Source organism: Camelus bactrianus, chromosome 15 (assembly GCF_048773025.1).
Source record: "Camelus bactrianus isolate YW-2024 breed Bactrian camel chromosome 15, ASM4877302v1, whole genome shotgun sequence".
In the NCBI taxonomy this organism is placed as follows: Eukaryota; Metazoa; Chordata; class Mammalia; order Artiodactyla; family Camelidae; genus Camelus; species Camelus bactrianus.
Window position 1 is genome coordinate 45,779,708 of NC_133553.1, and position 17,420 is coordinate 45,797,127.

General features: G+C 49.1%; 1 protein-coding gene and 1 long non-coding RNA gene across 5 annotated transcripts in view; one reads left to right on the plus strand and one right to left on the minus strand.

The window, feature by feature from the left end:
- LOC105079020 (uncharacterized) overlaps positions 1–14,591 on the minus strand; it is a 28,068-nt gene extending 13,477 nt beyond the window's left edge. The window contains exons 1-4 of one of the 3 annotated variants that reach the window (XR_012511945.1): positions 14,456–14,591; positions 9,579–9,642; positions 5,305–9,171; positions 3,388–3,473 (exon numbers count right to left, since the gene is read on the minus strand). This is a non-coding gene — a long non-coding RNA (uncharacterized LOC105079020). Of the gene's footprint in view, positions 1–88; positions 9,172–9,578; positions 9,643–14,455 lie in introns of those variants that run through there. The other 2 variants (XR_012511944.1, XR_836222.3) reach the window with 2 other exon arrangements.
- Positions 14,592–16,252: 1,661 nt separating this feature from the next.
- Positions 16,253–17,420, plus strand: part of PRKCE (protein kinase C epsilon) — a 470,104-nt gene continuing 468,936 nt past the window's right edge. The window contains exon 1 of one of the 2 annotated variants that reach the window (XM_074378800.1): positions 16,253–16,998. In XM_074378800.1, coding sequence (XP_074234901.1) covers positions 16,651–16,998 — 348 coding nt within the window. In that variant the 5' untranslated portion in view covers positions 16,253–16,650. The remainder of the gene's footprint in view (positions 16,999–17,420) is intronic. The other variant, XM_010967731.3, reaches the window with a different exon arrangement.

Sequence of the window (17,420 nt, forward strand, 5' to 3'; positions counted from 1 at the left end):
CATGTATGACAACCCCACTGCTAACATCATACTCAAGGTAAAGGGTTGAAAGCTTTTCTTCTAGGATTAGGAACAAAACAAGGGTGCCCTTTCTCACTACTCCTATTCAACATGGCCCTGGAAGTCTTAGCCAGAACAGTTAGGCAAGAAAAAGAAATAAAAAGCATCCAAATTGAAAAGGAAGTAAAATTATGTCTGTTTGCAGATACTATGATCTTATATGTAGAAAATCATAAACACACCATCAAAAAACTGTTAGAACTAATCAATGAATTCAGTAAAGTTGCAGAATATAAAACCAACATACAGAAATCAGCTGCATTTCTATATACTAACAATGAAATATCTGAAAAAGAAAGTATCCTTAAAAAAGGAGGCAGACCTTCTCTATGTGACTCCAGCAAGCAAAAAAAAAAAAAAAAAAAAAGTAGACATAGGTTTGGATTCTCACTTACAGAGCATTTGCTAACAGTCATAACTGACCCACATGAGACAGTGACCCTTAAAGAGAGTTAACAGAAGGGGTCCAGCTGACACTTCATGCCACTATCAGAAATGGTGCTGTATGGGTTCCTATATGGTGACAAAGGGTGTCTCCTTAGGGACATCCAAAGACATCTCCCCCAACCCCCACCCCATGGTATAGTATCCTGTTTTAGGCTATTCAGCTGCAACTCAGAGTGGACCACAGCTGAGCCATTAGTGTAAATGGATGTGAAGAGTTGTCCTCTCTATATTGTACTATAAGCTATTGGAGTTGAGGCTCTCTGACCAGTGCTGAACGCTGAGCAAAGAGGTGACAGCTAATATCCTAGTGGGACAAGGCTTTTCACAAAGATATTATTAACTTCTGCACAGGCTTCTAGAGTTTTCAGTGTGCTGTCTCATTGTTTGAAGTCAGCACTGTGAGTAGGTGGCAGGGATGACTCGCCTCTTCTGTGTAGATGAGGACACTGAGGCTCAGAGCCAGTAAGTGATTCACTGGGAATCACAAAGCTGGTAACTGGTCAGGCAGAGACTTAGAACCTGGATCCAGTCCAAGTTCTAAGGAAACCTGAACTGCAGATCCTGCTGGGCAGTGACCAGAAGAGTTTTTGGTAAACTCTGCAGCTAAATAGAGCAAACAGACCTGTGAAGGAGAGACCAGTCTTAATGCATATTCCCAGAACAGTTTTCCAGAGATACCTTCCACCTGCTTTTTCTGAACCAAGCGTATTAACTGAAGGAACAAGTGTGTGGCTGCTTGATTTGAAAATCAGACAGTTGAACAGTTTCCTGGAAAAGGACAGTTACCTCCCAAAGGAGATAGGCCATGAAAAGGAAGCATCATTTTCCCAAACTTTGGGGTACAAGAGAGAAATTGGTGATACTGACCAGGAAATTGGGGGTTAAAAACGTATATTCTTCATGGTATGCTGAACCTTTTTCTCTTAAAAATTTAGCTGATGCTCACTGGAAAATTTCTTACAAGGATTGGTGGGAGAGTCTGGCACTGTTCCCAGTGACACCACCCTGAAAGCTAATGGCCCTGTTTAAACAGGGTGAATAGACCTGTCCCAGGACAGTGTGTTCCGTAGGCTGAGGGAGGGTGGATTGGAGCTCAGGGAAAGCGGAATGGAAGTCAACAGAACTGCCTCCCTTTTCAAACAGACTTGTGGCTCACACCTGCCCTGCTCACCAGACCTGGGTTGAAACAAGCTGCAAAGCCCAAGGTAGGCAACTACCTTATCATTTCCTTTCCGAGTGACCCGTGGTCCCATGAAAATGGGAATACTACTACTACCCACCTCATGTGATTCTTGTGAGAATTGAATGAGATTGGGTAGGTAAAGCACCCAGCACCAGGCCAGGCTCACGGTACCTGCACAGCAAGCATTAGTTCCTTTGCTCCCAACTTATACTTCCAGCTGCATGAGTCTCCAACCATGTCAGTTACCTGGGCAGATTCACCTAGAGGAGTGAATCCTCCAAACGTGTTCTTTTTCTTATAGAAACAGGAAGGCTCTTAGAGAGACGGGGCCCTATGAGTTGTACCCCCAGAAATGAGAAAAGTTTGTACTGAACAATCTTCCATACTGTTTTATCTCACTTCCTTGTGCCCGGGGGTGTGCATCTGAGAGACATATGACCAAGGTGAGGAGTAACATCTACAGGCATGGTCGGGATGAAATGTGTGACCAGAGGGCTTATGAATTCGTCTTTGAGGATGGACAAGGCATAGGCTAATTGGCCCATTTGGGGTCAAGGCTGAGACTCTGAAGAAAGGCTGACCCTATAGAGTCGTGACCAGCAGGCTTCCCCTTCTGGGTCTTGATTTCATTTAAACACTCAGCAATTCCATGCCACCTGGCTTAGTTTCCTGTGGCGACTGCAACAAATTACCATAAACTAGGAAGTTTCAAGCATCAGAAATTGTATTCTCTCACAGTCTGGAGGCTAGAAGTCTGAGATCAAGGTGTCCATACAGCCTTATTCCATCTGGAGGCTGTAAGAGAGAATCCTCCCCTACCTCTTCCAGCTTCTGGGGGCTGTCAGCGTTCTTTGGTCTCCTTGGCTTGTGGCTTCATCACTCCAGTCTTTGCCTCTGTCTTCACATCGCCTTCTCCTCTGTGTCTGTGAATCTCCTCTGCTTCCCTCATATAAGGATACCTTGTCATTGGCTTTAGAGTCTACCCAGATAATCCAGGATATCTCCTTATCTCCAGATCTTTAACTTAATTACATCTGCAAAGACCATGTCTCCCAAATAAGATAACTATCACAGTTCCAAGAATTAGGTTCCAGAGATTAGGGTGTAGACTTATCTTTGGGGGACCACCATGCAACCCACTATACCACCTAAATCCTTTTAGAGAGCTGACCAACTAATTTACAACCATGTGAGTCCAAGTATTACTCCTTCCAGAGCTATTTGTGTTATAAATATATTAATCTAAAAGAAAAGGACAATAATTAATTCAAAAGGAAAAATAATCACTAATAGTGATATTTCAGGCACTATAAGGAACTGTTTCTTTTCATCAATTTCTCCTCAGAAAGTGCCCCAGAAGACTCCTCACTCCCACTTCTCACTGTATAGTTTTCTATCATACACTCATTCCTAAACTAATCACAGGCAAGGGGCATGCCTAATACTTCCTGGGATTGGCTTAGAGCCTTAGACTGATCAGGAACTCACCCCTGGGGCTGGAGAAGTGGGGAGGACCCAGCCTCTGAGAAAAACATAACCTTGCATCAATAGCAGAACAAAACAACCTCAACGAGGAAGTAGGGTTGCTGGTTCGCAACTGGAAGGTAACCACCAACGTCCACACTCCCTGTGAGCTGACCCTCTTCTGACAAGCTGTAGAGCTGGCCCTGCACAATGCTCTACCACATGGAACATACCTAGTTGGGGGCACTTGGCTGGAAGACTCAAAAAAGCATTTGGCACTTCTGCATGTGATGTCCTGAAACTTCTGAAGTGCAGGAGGCTATGGGAGAAGGCATTTGAATGAATTTCAACTGGCTTTTTTTTTTCCCGAATATTCTTTCAAAACAGACTTACCTTGTCATCAGGCAAATAATCAAGCATGTCCACTCAGTATTTTTTAAAAGATGGAGGTTTTCAAAGGAACAGGAAAAAAAGCTCTTTTCAGAACTCAGAATATCTCCTTAGAAAAATGATTGGCTATTCAGATATGGGTTGAAAACAGGTTGGCAAGAATTTAGAGGAAGAAAGAGCAAGATATCTGCATTTAAATCAGCCTGGAGACTGCAGGGAACTCAGCCATATCTAAATTCAGCCTGATTTTGAGCCTGTGACCTGCAGGTAAAGGGTACACCTTCTCCCTTCAGAGGAAAAGTCAAAATGGCAGTCTTCACGGAGCAGTCCCTGCCCTTGAGTTAGCCAGGACCCCACCTCTCACTAGCTCTACACCAGTGGGGCTTACATTTATATTTAATACTATACCAGTTACACCCTATGAGATACTGCCTTGGATTGTTCTTGTTAGCGTTCTTGCCTTTCAAGGCTAACTTAAGATCCATCAAAGCACAAAGTAGACTCAGCATCTTACTAAGCAGTTCTGATGACAGCCTCAGTTTGGGCAGTGGTACGCTGGGAGAAAAGCTATTGCCCCCAGTATGCAGTTGTACTGCCATGCAAGGTATCCCCTCTTCCTCATGCCATTATGCCAGTGACCTCAAACTGACAGCCTACCAGCATGTCTGTCCTACAAGAAGTTTTCAATTTTCAAGTTAGTTGCCTACATTGAAAATGTCAAAAATAAAAGAAGGTAGTGTGTTGGATCTGAATATTTATTCTGTCCTTCCTAACCTTTCCTCTCCTTCCAGGACTCTAGTTACATATATACCAGACTGCTTAAAGTTGTTCCACACCTTAGTTGACTACCTTTTCATTAAAAAGGATTTTTTTCTCTCTCTCTGTTACATTTTGGATCATTTCTATTGATACGTCTTCAGATTCACTCAACCTTTCCTTCTGCAATGTCTGATTTGCCATTAACTGCATCTGATGTATTCTTCTCAGATTTGTGTCTCTAGATGTTTGACTGGGGTCTTTTTAATAGTCTCTCTCTATTTAACCTTTTGAACATATGGTATTCATTTATAATAACGATTTTAACGTCTTTGCTAATTCTGACATCTCTGCCAGTTTCAATTGATTCATTTTTCTCCTTACCATAGGACGTATTTTCTTGCTTCTTTGCATACCTGGTCATTTTTGATTGGATGCCAGACACTGTGAATTTTAAGTTGTTGTACAATGGGTATTTGTGTTTTCCCTTAAATATTCTTAAGCTTTGCTCTGGGGCATAGCTGTTATTTGGAAATAGCTCGATTCCTTTGAGTCTTATTTTTTAATTGTTAGGCAGAGACGGTGCAGCGCTGAGTCTAGGGCTAACCATTCCTGACTAATAGGGCGAGGCCTTTCTAAGCACTCGATCTGAGGCACTGTGCATGATGAGCTTTCTCACTCTGGCTGGTGGGAAGAGGCAGCTTTCCTAGCACCAGGCACTACTCCCTCTAATCCTTTCAGGGGGTTCTTTCCCAGGCGAGTGGTTTCCCCACGTACACTAATCTGCACACTAATCAGGGCCCGAATCCTGAGCAGCCCCTCTGTGTAGTTCTCACCTCTCCAGTACTGTCATTCATACCAGCTCTAGCCACTGTGGTCTCCCCAGACGGTTAGCCCCACCTCCTCAGCTCAGCAGTCCACCAGGCTCTGTCTGCATTCCCCTCATTGCACTATAGCCTGGAAATTCTCTCAAGGCTTTAGGCTGGGTCAGTCACAGGGCTTACCTGGTTTGTTTCCCAGTTCAGAGGGATCACTGTTCATTGTTGCCTGACACCCAGCATCTTGAAAAAAAAAATCACTGCTTCATGTATTTTGTCCTTTTATTGATTGTTATTGTTACTGCTACTACTGTTCCTACGTAAAAAGTGAATAGCAGAACTCATGTTGCAGTAAATGGTAAATTCCCATCCCCCCAGCTCTGCCTTCTGCCACCCTCCCCACCGAGCTGTTGAATTTTCAAGCTCTGGCACATGCAAACACAGACTGTGTGGACGTCACCAGAGGAAAACGTGAGAAACATTGACCACTTCTCCATTCTTGTTAGAGAAAAAACCACAAAGACAAGCTCTGTGCTGGGCTGGCAAGGTCGGTTCTTACACTGGCAGGTGCCCTGGTTCCCACGAGATGAGGGTGTCCATGTGGAAACTTGAAAGAATTGAGCGGTGTGTGTGTCAATCCTGCGCTGAGGGACAGGGGGCAGGAGGCCGTGTCCAGCCAGGGTGGCAAGGGCCTGGACCTGGCCTGCGGTTCCGGGTCTGCCGCCCGCCAACCCTGGGGCTTAGTGAGGCAGGTGGTTTGACACCACATCAGTCTCAGTTTCTTCTCTGAGAGACAGAGGTAAATGACTACTTTACAGCCATTGAGGGCTCCAGTTCGGTCAAATAGCTGGAAAAGCCAACCACAGCTGCAAGCGGAAGCTGGTAAGCCACATGATTTGTTCCCTTATTATTTATATTTGTATTCGAGTTCCCTGAATTTTTCTTGAAGCCCTCTATCTTAATGTAGGAAGGAACTGGGTATGGGGGGGGGACCCCAGACTTGGTCTCAGGGCCATCCTCAGTGGGGTACTGGGTCCAGAGCCAATCCCTTTGTGTGCCTGGACCTAAACCCCACTATCCAGGAGCCACCTGGTTAAAATGCCCTAAGGGTAATCTTGAGGGTGCCTTCAGCGCTAGAGATAAAAAGGATTACAAACAAAGCGTTCCTCAGGGAGTGAGTATAGAAAGGAACTTCCTGAGACCTACTCAGTGTCAGGTACTGCACCATCTGTAACACAAGGCCCATTGTTATCCTGTAAGGCAGTTGTTACAAACCCCCTGCATTTGAATTAACCAGGGCCCACTGAGAGGTAGGAGTTTGCCCAAGATCCTAGAACTAAGTCCCTGAGCTTCCCACCTGGCCTCCACCCTGCACTGCACTGTCCTGAAGTCCCAGGTCAGCCTGTCCAGAGCACCCAGGTGACAGTGCTGAGGGTTCCAATGAGAACCACTGGTCAGCTAAGCACTAGCTAAGGATATTTTCTTCCTTTCGTTCTTTTCATTTAACAAACCTCGATTGAGAGCCTTGCCTTGCCCTGGACCTAGGAATACCCCAGGGAATCTGACACAGTCCCTGAATCAGGGGGTTTGCAGAGTAATGGGAAAGACCACAGGTAGACCCGGGTTTCATGTGGCCTGAAGCTTAAACAATGTGAAAAGCCCTCTTTAGGAAAAAGAATACAAAATTAGAAATATAAAATTAGGAACAGGGCCTTGGAAGGAGCAAGGGAGGGGCCCTAAAATTTAGGCCATATTAGCTTTGCTGTAGTTCTGCCTTTGGAGGAAACCAACAGGTAGACTAGTACTCAGGGCTGATGGGGGAGCATTTCTCTTGGAAGAAATGCCATCTAAGCTGAGCCAAACAGGATAAGGGGTGCAGGGCTCAGGTCAGGAAAAGGAGCTGGCATGGTTTTCAGGGAGTGAGGAGGAAAATACCCTTTCTCCTTCCTTCACTAGACTCCAGGCACCGGGACCCTCCCACCATGCAGGGCCCTGAGTGACCACACACTCGAGGTTAACGGGACCTAGTCCTGGGCAGGGCTTCCCTGATTTTTCCAAGCTCTCTGGGAAATGTCAAGTCCCAGAATAGGGCTTCCAATGGTTGGTTCCTGCACCCCACCTACACAGGCCGGCATCAGCTGGACCTGGCTTGGCTCTCCTGGTTAGCTTGTTTGCATCTGCAAGAATAAAACAATCCAGAAAAGCTCCCTTTGTTAGAAGTTAACAACAGAAGTGCAACAGGTTCAGAGAAAGAAAAGACAGGGGAGGGGAAAGGAGAGAAGTGGACAAAGGTTGACTTTTAAAAGAAAATCCTTCAGTGAGATAAGAACTTGACCGGCAGCTACCCTCACGCAGAGGGGGGTAAGTGAGTGCCCACCCCACCCCCAAGAAAAGCAATGAGCAGGGTGCCAGGAGCTCTATGTTCCTCAGACGGCAAAGGTTGTGTTCTGAGCATCTGTTTTGCCGCTTGGTGCGGCCCAGTGCAGTGCCTGCTGGACCAGATGCAGCGTGCCCCAGCCAGCCCTCCTTCATTAACGTCCTCACCGCCCAGGCCAGGTGGGCGGCAGCAGCTGAGGAGGGGTGGGACGGCCTGCTCTCCCGTCTGGGCCAGTGTCTCCACGCAACCCGCCCACTGGAGCAGCAGCCTTTGCCTTGCAGGGCAATGAGGCCTCCCTGGAGACTTAGTTTCCAGGGAAATTGTAGAACAGCCACCCACTAGTGCCCTGATCAGACACAGATAAAAGGGGGAAGGGTGAGCATGGGAGGGAGGCCCTGTCTAGGGAACCAGGTGCTGCTCTGGGCTCTCATCCTGTGCACTTGAGTCCCTTACCTTCTCTGAATCCCAGTGACCCTCATCTGTAAAATGGAGATAATGATATTTGCCCTGAACTTGTGGTTGAGAAGGGAGTAATCAAAGAGGGATAGATATAAAAGCTTCCTTGAAATTTCAAAGTACAGAATAGTATTACATCTGAAGTTGGTGCCTAGTAAGTCACTCTCCATCTGACACTTCCACCCGACGCTGCACTGCAGCATCTCCGAGTTCACCTGGAGGAAAGGAAGACCTTGATCAAGTTCACTTGCAGGGATTGAGAGTGGATCCTCCCCCCAGGAAACAATAGGCGATGTCTCCCACCACACCACAACTGGCACCAAAGGTGAGAGCACCTTGGCCGGTTAATGGGCAAGGAGAGGGAGGAGCTGGAAGACGACTGTAGCCTAGCACACTGCTCTTTCTCCTGTTTCATCACCTTTATGTTTGCCCACACCTGCACCTGCATCTCTTTCCACAACTGTAGAGTCTTTCTGGCTCTTTTTAACACATAAGATAGGGAAAGAATGAGGCAAAAGAAGAATGGATCAAGTTTGCACTGAGGGTTAGCTAACCCAAATGGATCGTCCTAATCTCCAGCACTGGGGGAAAGGACCAAGTGGGAGACATAGCTCTCTGCTCACCAAAAAGCTGTGCTCTTCTCTTCTTCCTGGCACTTGACTAGACTGTTTCCCAGCCTCCCTTGCAGTTACATGTGGCCATGTAACTAAGTCATAGCTACTGGGATGTGGGTAACCTGGCCCATAAATACCTTTCAGGCTCCAAGATCCTTCATGATCTTTTCTCTTTCTCGATGTGTTCGTTGGCTACAACCCCCGTAGTTAATTAAAAAAAAAAAAAAAGAGCATAGTATTTTGATAGAGCAGGTGCTCGCTGACTACATCTGTCCCCTGCTTCTGATGGGCATATGGATAAAGCCAATGGCCCCTTGCCATGTGGTCTGCTCCTTAACCTATCCCCTCAGCTTGTTCAGTAATCCTACTGCTCCTAGCGTTGGGAGCCCCAGTCCGTGGACTCAGAGGAAGTAGAGGCGGTCAGGGCGCCGGAGGAACTGGGCTGGGCACGCTCGCGTCCGCCAGAGGGCGCTGTCGGTTCGCGGAGCCGGGCACGATGTCTGCAGGCCCCGAGGTGCCACCGCGACGCCGCCCAGACGCCCGGTAACTTCATCACTACAATCCCTGGTTACCATGGAGCGAGCCACCCTTCGCCAAGGCTCTCATCTATGCAAGGAAGGGAGAGGTTAACAAGATTTGTGACACTCTTCTTATTTCAAAGTGCCATCCTTGTGACAAACATTTAGAGCACAAAGTTGTACCTATGACTCCACGATACTAGAGAGCAAGTATGGAGATGGGTATTACTGCGTCTCCAAATTTAAAGACCTTTCAGAGAAGTGGCAGAGTTAAGCCAGGTACCAACAACGAGGTACAGGCTGTAAGGAGAAGGGAGGAGGAGACGGAGGGGGGAGAATTCAGGGAGGAGGACGCATAGCTTCAGCCGGGAGAATGAGGACCGGCCCGTGGAGCACTGGGGCCTTAAATGAGAGAAGGATTTGCCACCCTGCATCACATACTGGTTGCAACAGAACCAGTGCGTTTAACCAGCTCTGATTTTACATTTGTTATACCTGAATGATCGTTACTGGTGACGAAAGGCAATGTTCCCTGCCCTGGAACACGAGTTCCTTGATCCTGAAAAGTAAATGAGAAGTAGAAATGGATTAGCCAAATGTCCAGAACGTGTTAGAGATCTATAACCTAATCTGAGCAGTCAGATCAGTCATTCTGCTAACTGATAAAAATTCCACAGGGAGCTTTGGGGAACAGCTGTTACACTAGGTGCAGGTGTCATAAAACCATACGCTGAGAATACATCTGATTGGCATTAGGAGAGAAGATGTTAAAAATAGAGAAAGTGAGGAACAATAAAGTCCTTTTGTTTTCATGGTAAGTGTTACCAAAACAACTTCAGGAAGAACTCTACCAAATCATAGTCCCTCAAGAATTATTGTAATTCTATAGTAATTTATTTGACCAAGGCCAGTTAAATTTGGAACCAATATCTTAAAACAAACTTGGACTTTTGATTTACAGATATTTTGTTTCTGAGGAATTAAAATGGAATTGGAGTTACTATCATTACATGGCATTGTGTTGGCTCAAGCATGACATTGTAGAAAAAACAGTGAATTTAAACTAGGAAGTCCAAGCACTGGTTTTTGACCTCTAAACAGTGCTTTGGTTATTTATTTTTTTAAAAAAGTTTCTTGTGTGGCAAGTCAGTTAACTTCTCTAGGACTGAGTTTCCTCATTTACTAAAGGAATTTACTAAGAATAAAGACTATAGATCAGGTGGTCTCTCACATCCTACAGAGTGTAACACACAAGTCTTCGTTCTGCTGGGTCCAAATGCCTCCTTAGTGCTGATTTGGTTCTGAAGTCCCTGGAAGGATGTGCAGGGCCTGTGAGGTGAGACGTATTGAGGGAAGGGGAAAAGGAGCTTGGGTAGTTGCTACTCTGATGTCGGCAGGATTCTCCAGCCATTGGAAGTCTTCTGTATGCAGTGGCCCAGGGCCACTGGGGGTCCAACTATCCCACTCTGTATTGTGATCCTTGCTCTCCCTAAATTACTATAGCACTTTCTGACGGTGCCATTTAGCTTCCATTTACTATGTGTTTATACCTTGAGCTGTCTCTATGCACCAATTTTCTTAAGACAGGGTCTAGGGCAGTCTTCAGTGCTATTTGCCAGATATTCCAGGCTCCACACCTCTGAGGATGGAAGAACTTCCCAGCCCCCACCTGTTTGGGGGATGGAGGCTACGGTGACCAGTTCTAGCCAACAACTAGTGAGTGGCAGTGATGGTTAGCACTTCTGGTGGGCTATTTAATTGCCTGAGTAAGACCTTCTAGAGTTTCCTTTGCTCTCTTCCTGTGACCAGATATGTTCCAGGTAGTGGCTTTTCTGTTGGCCTACATGCAGGAGTGAGAATGATGCTAACGTGGAAGCAGAGCTCCCAGTCCATCCTGCCATGGACTTTCAGCAGTGTGAGAAGAGATTCTGTTATTGTTATACCTTGGGATTTGGGGACTGTTTATTACAGCAGCATGAACTGGCCCATCCCAACTAACAAAGGGTCATTATGTGTCATCATTTTTGTTTCCCCAGTGCCCCAGAGGACATGGCACTCAATTTCAACTGCTAAATAAATGAATGACTGCCTGAATTCATCTTCCTGTCTCCTCCACTGGTGTAGGACTCATCCATGTATCTATTTGCCCTCCTAAGAGCACCTACCCCTGAATGTAGCAGGTACTCAGTAAAGATCGATGGATTAATTTAGGGACTTAAAAGTCCCAAGATAACAGCCCAACATCAGAGCCAAAGAAGATGTGGTATATGGTATTATTTTCCATATGGCGCCTGAGAGAGTGGGGCTCAGGGTCAAGGGAACTGAGGAGGGAGGGGCACCAGGCCATCTCCTGCCCACTTCTATCTTTAGGCTCTATAGGCTTACCACTGATCCCTCTATCTCCTTGCAGGTCTCTGCGTCACTGCAACAGAGTTCAGAGCAGAGATAGGATCCAAATAAGCAGACATGGCAGGCCAGACTAAGCCAGTAACAAGAGAGTGGGCCCAGGGTTGGGGCAGAAGCAGGGCTGAAACTCAGGGGAGGTGGGGCAGCTAAGCCAGGGCAGGGCCAACAGAACCCTGCAAGGTTTTTGTGTTGTCATGTTGCTGCATATTCCCTCCTTGGGCTCAGGTGGTTGAATTCTGTCCCACGGAGCATGTGTGGAATGTATAACAGACCCTGACCAGGCAGACCTTTGCAGAAGTCATTAACATTCTGTAAATGGCAACAGTTAGCAGAGCACCAAGGCCATGAATATTAATGTGCTAGTCTAAGGTTCTGGTGTCCTCCCTCCTTCCTCTTACTGAGCTGAACAATATCCACAGACTGTAGCATTTCTGATCAGGTGGAATGTAAATCATCTTCAGATCTGGATCTTCTGTCTCTCTGACATCCTGTTTTGGGGTGTGTCTTTTACAGAGAAATTGGAGAGAAAAATATCCATCCCTGAAAGATTGCTTTTTTTAAAGTTTTAACTACTGCTTTGCTGCTTTTCCACGTTAGAAGGATCAGGGTCTCTTGAGGAAGAAGTTCAGGCTTCATTGTCAGGCTCTTTGAGGCCTTAGTTACCCAGTGCAACCTACCTCACCTCCTCTTCCTGCCTGCCACATGCCAGGTACACCTGGGCCCTAATTCATCCCAACCAGCCATGCTCTCCCCTTCCTGTGCTCTGCACACTCTGTCCCCATTGCCTCCAATGCCCTTTCCTCTCCTCCTGGCCTCTGAAGGAATTCCTACGAAACAGCCTAGGCCTGCTGGGTGATGCCTTCTTAGGCAACTCCAGGCAAAGGGCTGATGCCCCTGTGCACTGGGAGAGGCTGGTGCAGCCCTCCCTCTGCTGCTTATCATACTGCCCTGGCGCCTCTTTGTCTATCAGTCTTTCCCCCCCCATGAGCCTTCATTTTAAAAGGAGAGGGTCACCATCGTGATCATCTTGTTAAATTCTTCTATAATTTTTCTCCCATTCCTCTTCCCTCTCCCAAAGATCACAAGATAACTAGGCCATAGCTGGGGTCCTAAGCGTGTTTTACACAGTCCTGTCTTTCAGGACCATACAGGGGGCCAAGAGATGGATGAAGTCCACAATAATTATTGATTGGAATTTTAGTCTCACATTTTATAATTCCTGCAAGGGCTTGTTTTCCCTTTCACCTGAAATCTGGACCAGAGAGTTCGTTTAGCCCCATGGTCCCCCCAGGTAAATTTAAGGGTTTTTCCTCTAAACAGGCTCACAACTGGCATCTCCATGGTACCCCTGGTGGATACAGATTTTTATTCAGCAAAATTTGAGATCAGGATGGTGAGAGATTTATTTAGAAATAAGGAGGTAATAAGGGCAGGGAATTAGCAATGTTTGGTAGGTTGACTACTGACATTCTCCTTTTTTATTTAAGTATTCTTAGAATGCAAAACAAAGTTTGTTTGGCCAAGTCTTTAGTTACCCCATCTTTCTCCACCCCCAGACAGAAAGACTTGTAATTGAAAGGAGAGGTCATACTGGAATTGGTCACACCTGAGGATTGCAGTCTGATTATTCACATGGTGTAACAGTCTGCTAAGAGGCAGATGCTGCCTTCCTGTAAACTTGTCCAGGTCTGTTGGAAATTTGTAGGTTATTGCTTTTAAGAATGCCTAGTTGGAAATTTGTAGGTTATTGCTTTTAAGAATGCCTAGTCACTGAGATGGCAACAGACCCTATCTAATATATTTGGGGTACCAGCCTAGGGAGCTGGGGGGAATATAATATGCAAAAAAGTTCAAGTTTAGTGTGTCATTAGTTCTAAATATTTCCTGTTGAACACAAGAAAGAGGAGGGATGTTGACCAATGGCTTTCGATCCTTGTCCTTTGTTCACAGGACTTACCCAGATAAAGAATAGAGAGATGGTATGAAACCCTCAAGAATCCCTGACTTCATGAAATCGTTGCCTTTCTCAACTTCCCCACAGGGCTGGGGTGAGGCAAGTGAAGCACACAGCCTAGGTACAAAATTTCAGGGATGCCAATACACTCAGCAATACAAATAATATTGTAATGCAAAAAAATTTTTAATGCAAAATTTGAATAGTATGTCCATCCTGGAAGTCTACATTCATTTTGATTTTTTAAAAAATATTGCATTAAAATATTAATTCTCCTGGTGGCTGAGTTTGTTGGTAGCCCATCAATTTTGCATCTGTCAAGCATCTCACTCATATCTCTGTAGCTCTGCTTCTGCTTCCAAATGTATTTTCAGAAGATCCAGCCCTACATACCATTGTCTCCCATCACAAACATAGAAACATGTTTAATAGGAATAGAATGGTGGAAGTAAGGAGCAAAGAGGAAAAAGTCCTGATCATCAAAGTAAAAATTAAACAGCAACGAGATATCCCGCATGTGCTTTGTCAAACTGACAGAGTATAAATATGCCTCCAGCTGGTAGGAGTGGCCCTGGAAGACATAACTTTTATATCATATATCTATCTATCTTTATTTCTTAAACTATCTTATATTTTATATCCTGACTTTTTATATGTGAACAGTCCCAAATGTCCCTAAGACAGCATGTCTGCATTCTCTCTACCCTGCTGCTTCATCCAACAGGGCGGGCTTGGAGAACTTGTAAGCTAGGGGAGAGAGCAGTGGCTGCAGGCCTTAGGGGAGGATCTGTCATAGTCACCTGGAGACTTTTCTGATCATTTTTGCAACCTGTGTTCTGCGCTTGGTATCCTGTTGTTCCGGGGGACTGCCTCCTTCCTGGCCTTTAAGCTTTTTTAAACCTTTAAGCCACAGGCAATGATAACCTTTTTCCACTGAGAAAAAGTGCTCGAGAGGTGGGTTTTAAATTTTGGCCGACACTAACCAGACTCGAAAGATGAACACTCAGCTTACCACGATTCCTACAAACTCCGTGACCAGACTTGGCACAGGGGTGAAGGCCGAGGTTTTCTTTTTCCATTTGCACAACTCTCCGGCTCACAGGTTGCGGAGATGACCCCTTCCCAGCGCTGCCCTGCTGCTGTTCCAGCTAGGGCCGCGCCTTGGACCTCCGCGCTCTCCGGCCCGCCCTCCCAGGTTCGCGTCCCCAGGCGCGGGGCCGTCCCTCGCCCGGCCGCCCTCCCCGGCCGCGGCTCCCGGCGGAGGAAATTCTTCCCCAGCAGCCCAGGGCTCTCCTCACGTGATCAGCCGCCGCCGCGGCTTCCAGCGAGAGTTTAAAGGTTACGGAGGAAATTAGCACGGACACCGCCGCTCGCCCCCCTGCCCCCGAAGACGCGCCCCGTTTTCGCGCAGCTCGGAGGGCCGCTGTCAGCGCAATGATTAGAACCCTGTCCCCCAAAAGGGCACAGGCAAGATCCAGACTAAGTATGAAGTCACTTTGTAAGAAATAAACACACAAACCGAGCCAGGGTGCTACTAAGCCTTCACTTGTCAACAAGTTCCTGCAGCCCGATAAGTTCAGTAAGACCCCAAAAGGGAGAATGCCACCAAAGAAAGGGAAGAGAGAATAAATGTTTTAAAGCTCACACCGAGCCTTGCACACCCCTCCCTTTCCCCCTTCCCCCCTTCCCCCATCACCACGGAGCAAAGCGTCTCCGGACAGAATGACAGACAGACTGGCCAATACTCCGCAGGCTGCCCTGGCCTGCCGCGGTCCGAGTAGGGGTGGGCCCAGGGGAGGGTCCTGAGTCCCCTCCGGCTGCACGACCCCAGCCACTCCCCGACCCCTGGCTCGAAAAGGCAATGTTGGCCGCAGAGCCCAGAGAGATGCGCGGCCCTTTGGACTCCCCACGGAGACCACAGACCAGGTATCAGCCGGCGGGCTTGCATCCCCGCCCCCAAGGCCGCCACTCCCCGGGGTCCTGCGTGGGGTCCCCGCCCCCGCTCCCCCGCCCGGCGCCTCGACCGGGGCAGGCTGGCCAGCTCTCGATCGTCCTCTCCTCGGTTCACTTTTCCCGTATTGCTCCCCCAACTGGCAAAACTTTCTATTTCCCCAAACACAGGAGCGCGCGCACGCGCGCGCGCGTATACACACACACACACACACACACACACACACACACACACACACATACACACACACTGACGTCTTTTGCGCATTTCCTGCATTAGAGGGAGGGAGACTCGCTCGCACACCGACGGAGGGAGAAGACACCGAAGGGGAGAGCGGGCGGGCTGGCGGGCAGAGAGCGAGCCTCAGCCGAGAGCCCGGACGCGGGGAGCGCCGCAGGCGGGCGCCGGCGCCCGGGAGGTGGGGCCGCGCCGAGTCGCAGTCCCGGCCCCTCCGCCGCGCTGCGCACTGCTCAGTGCCGGCCTGCGCCCCGAGCCGGAGCGGCGGCCACCCCGACTCCCGAGCCCGCGCGGGTGTGAGATTCCGGGCTCCTGGCGCCTCCCGGTCGCCAACTGCCGCGCGGCGCGGCTTCGCCCAAGAGGAGCGACCAGGCTGGCCGTGTGGCTTGAGGATTTTTAAAAATTTGGCTCCGAGGAGGACCATTTCCTCTCGACATGCATCCCTCCGGATAGACTGCACATCCCTCGGTCCATCCCCCGCCCCGCGCGGTCAGAGGCAGGCGCTGGGTGTGCGAAGAGGATCCGGGTTGAAATCTGCGCCCTGGGTTCTCGTCCCCGCCCCGTCCCACCGCCCCCTCCCCCTCCCCCTCCCGGAGTCGAAATTTCCCGGGGATTATGTTTCCGAAAGGTAGGTAAGCGCCGGGCGCGGCGCCCCCTTCCCCGCAGCCGGGACCGGGAGAGCTAGCGAGACAGCCCCCGCGACTTGCAGCGGAGCCGACAGCTCGTCTCCTCTTCTGGATGTGCCGCTCGTGGTAGGGGGGGAGAGACTTGCTCCAAACACGGACGTCCCCCAGCTCTCCCCCCCTCCCTGTTTTCCGTTAGGAACCCGGCGAGGAAATACATGCACTGGCTGAGAATCGCCCGCGCCAGGGCGCAGCGCTACAAGGTGTAGGGAGAGTGTGGGGTGGGGCTAGAGGGGACCCACGAGTCCCCGTGGCTCGGAGCGCCGCGGCGTCGGATCTTCGTTCCTGCCCTCGGGGCGGACGGAGTGACCCCGGCCCCCACTCCCCTCCCCGACCATGGTAGTGTTCAATGGCCTTCTTAAGATCAAAATCTGCGAGGCCGTGAGCTTGAAGCCCACAGCCTGGTCGCTGCGCCATGCGGTGGGACCCCGGCCGCAGACTTTCCTTCTCGACCCCTACATCGCCCTCAATGTGGACGACTCGCGCATCGGCCAAACAGCCACCAAGCAGAAGACCAACAGCCCGGCCTGGCACGACGAGTTCGTCACCGATGTGTGCAACGGGCGCAAGATCGAGCTGGCCGTCTTCCACGATGCCCCCATCGGCTACGACGACTTCGTGGCCAACTGCACCATCCAGTTTGAGGAGCTGCTGCAGAACGGGAGCCGCCACTTTGAGGATTGGGTGAGTCGAGCGCCTCCCGGTCCAGGAGCCTGGCTGTGGGGTCTCAGGGGAAGACTCGCGGCCTTGGCTTTGGTCGTGGAGCGCGGGGGCTTACTGCCCTCTGGGAGGTGTGTGTGTATGCCTCAGTTCCCTTGGGGAAGCACTCTCCACTTAGTAGTTGTGGAGAAGTAGGCATTGGGGCAAGGAAGATGAGACTTGAAAAGACAGTACGGCCCTCTGCCCCCTCCAGACAGGGGGTGCTACGAGGAGCTCGCTAGCTGGGCGCCCGGAGCCGCGGGTGCTGAAGGTTGGCGGAGAACCCGGCGCCTCCCCCAGGCGCATGGTGGGCCGGCCGTGTGTGATTGTGTGTGGGTGGGCGCCTCCGTCCTTGGAGAGGCACGTGGAACCCTAGGCTGAAGGCTTCTTTCACGTCCTGGCTTTGT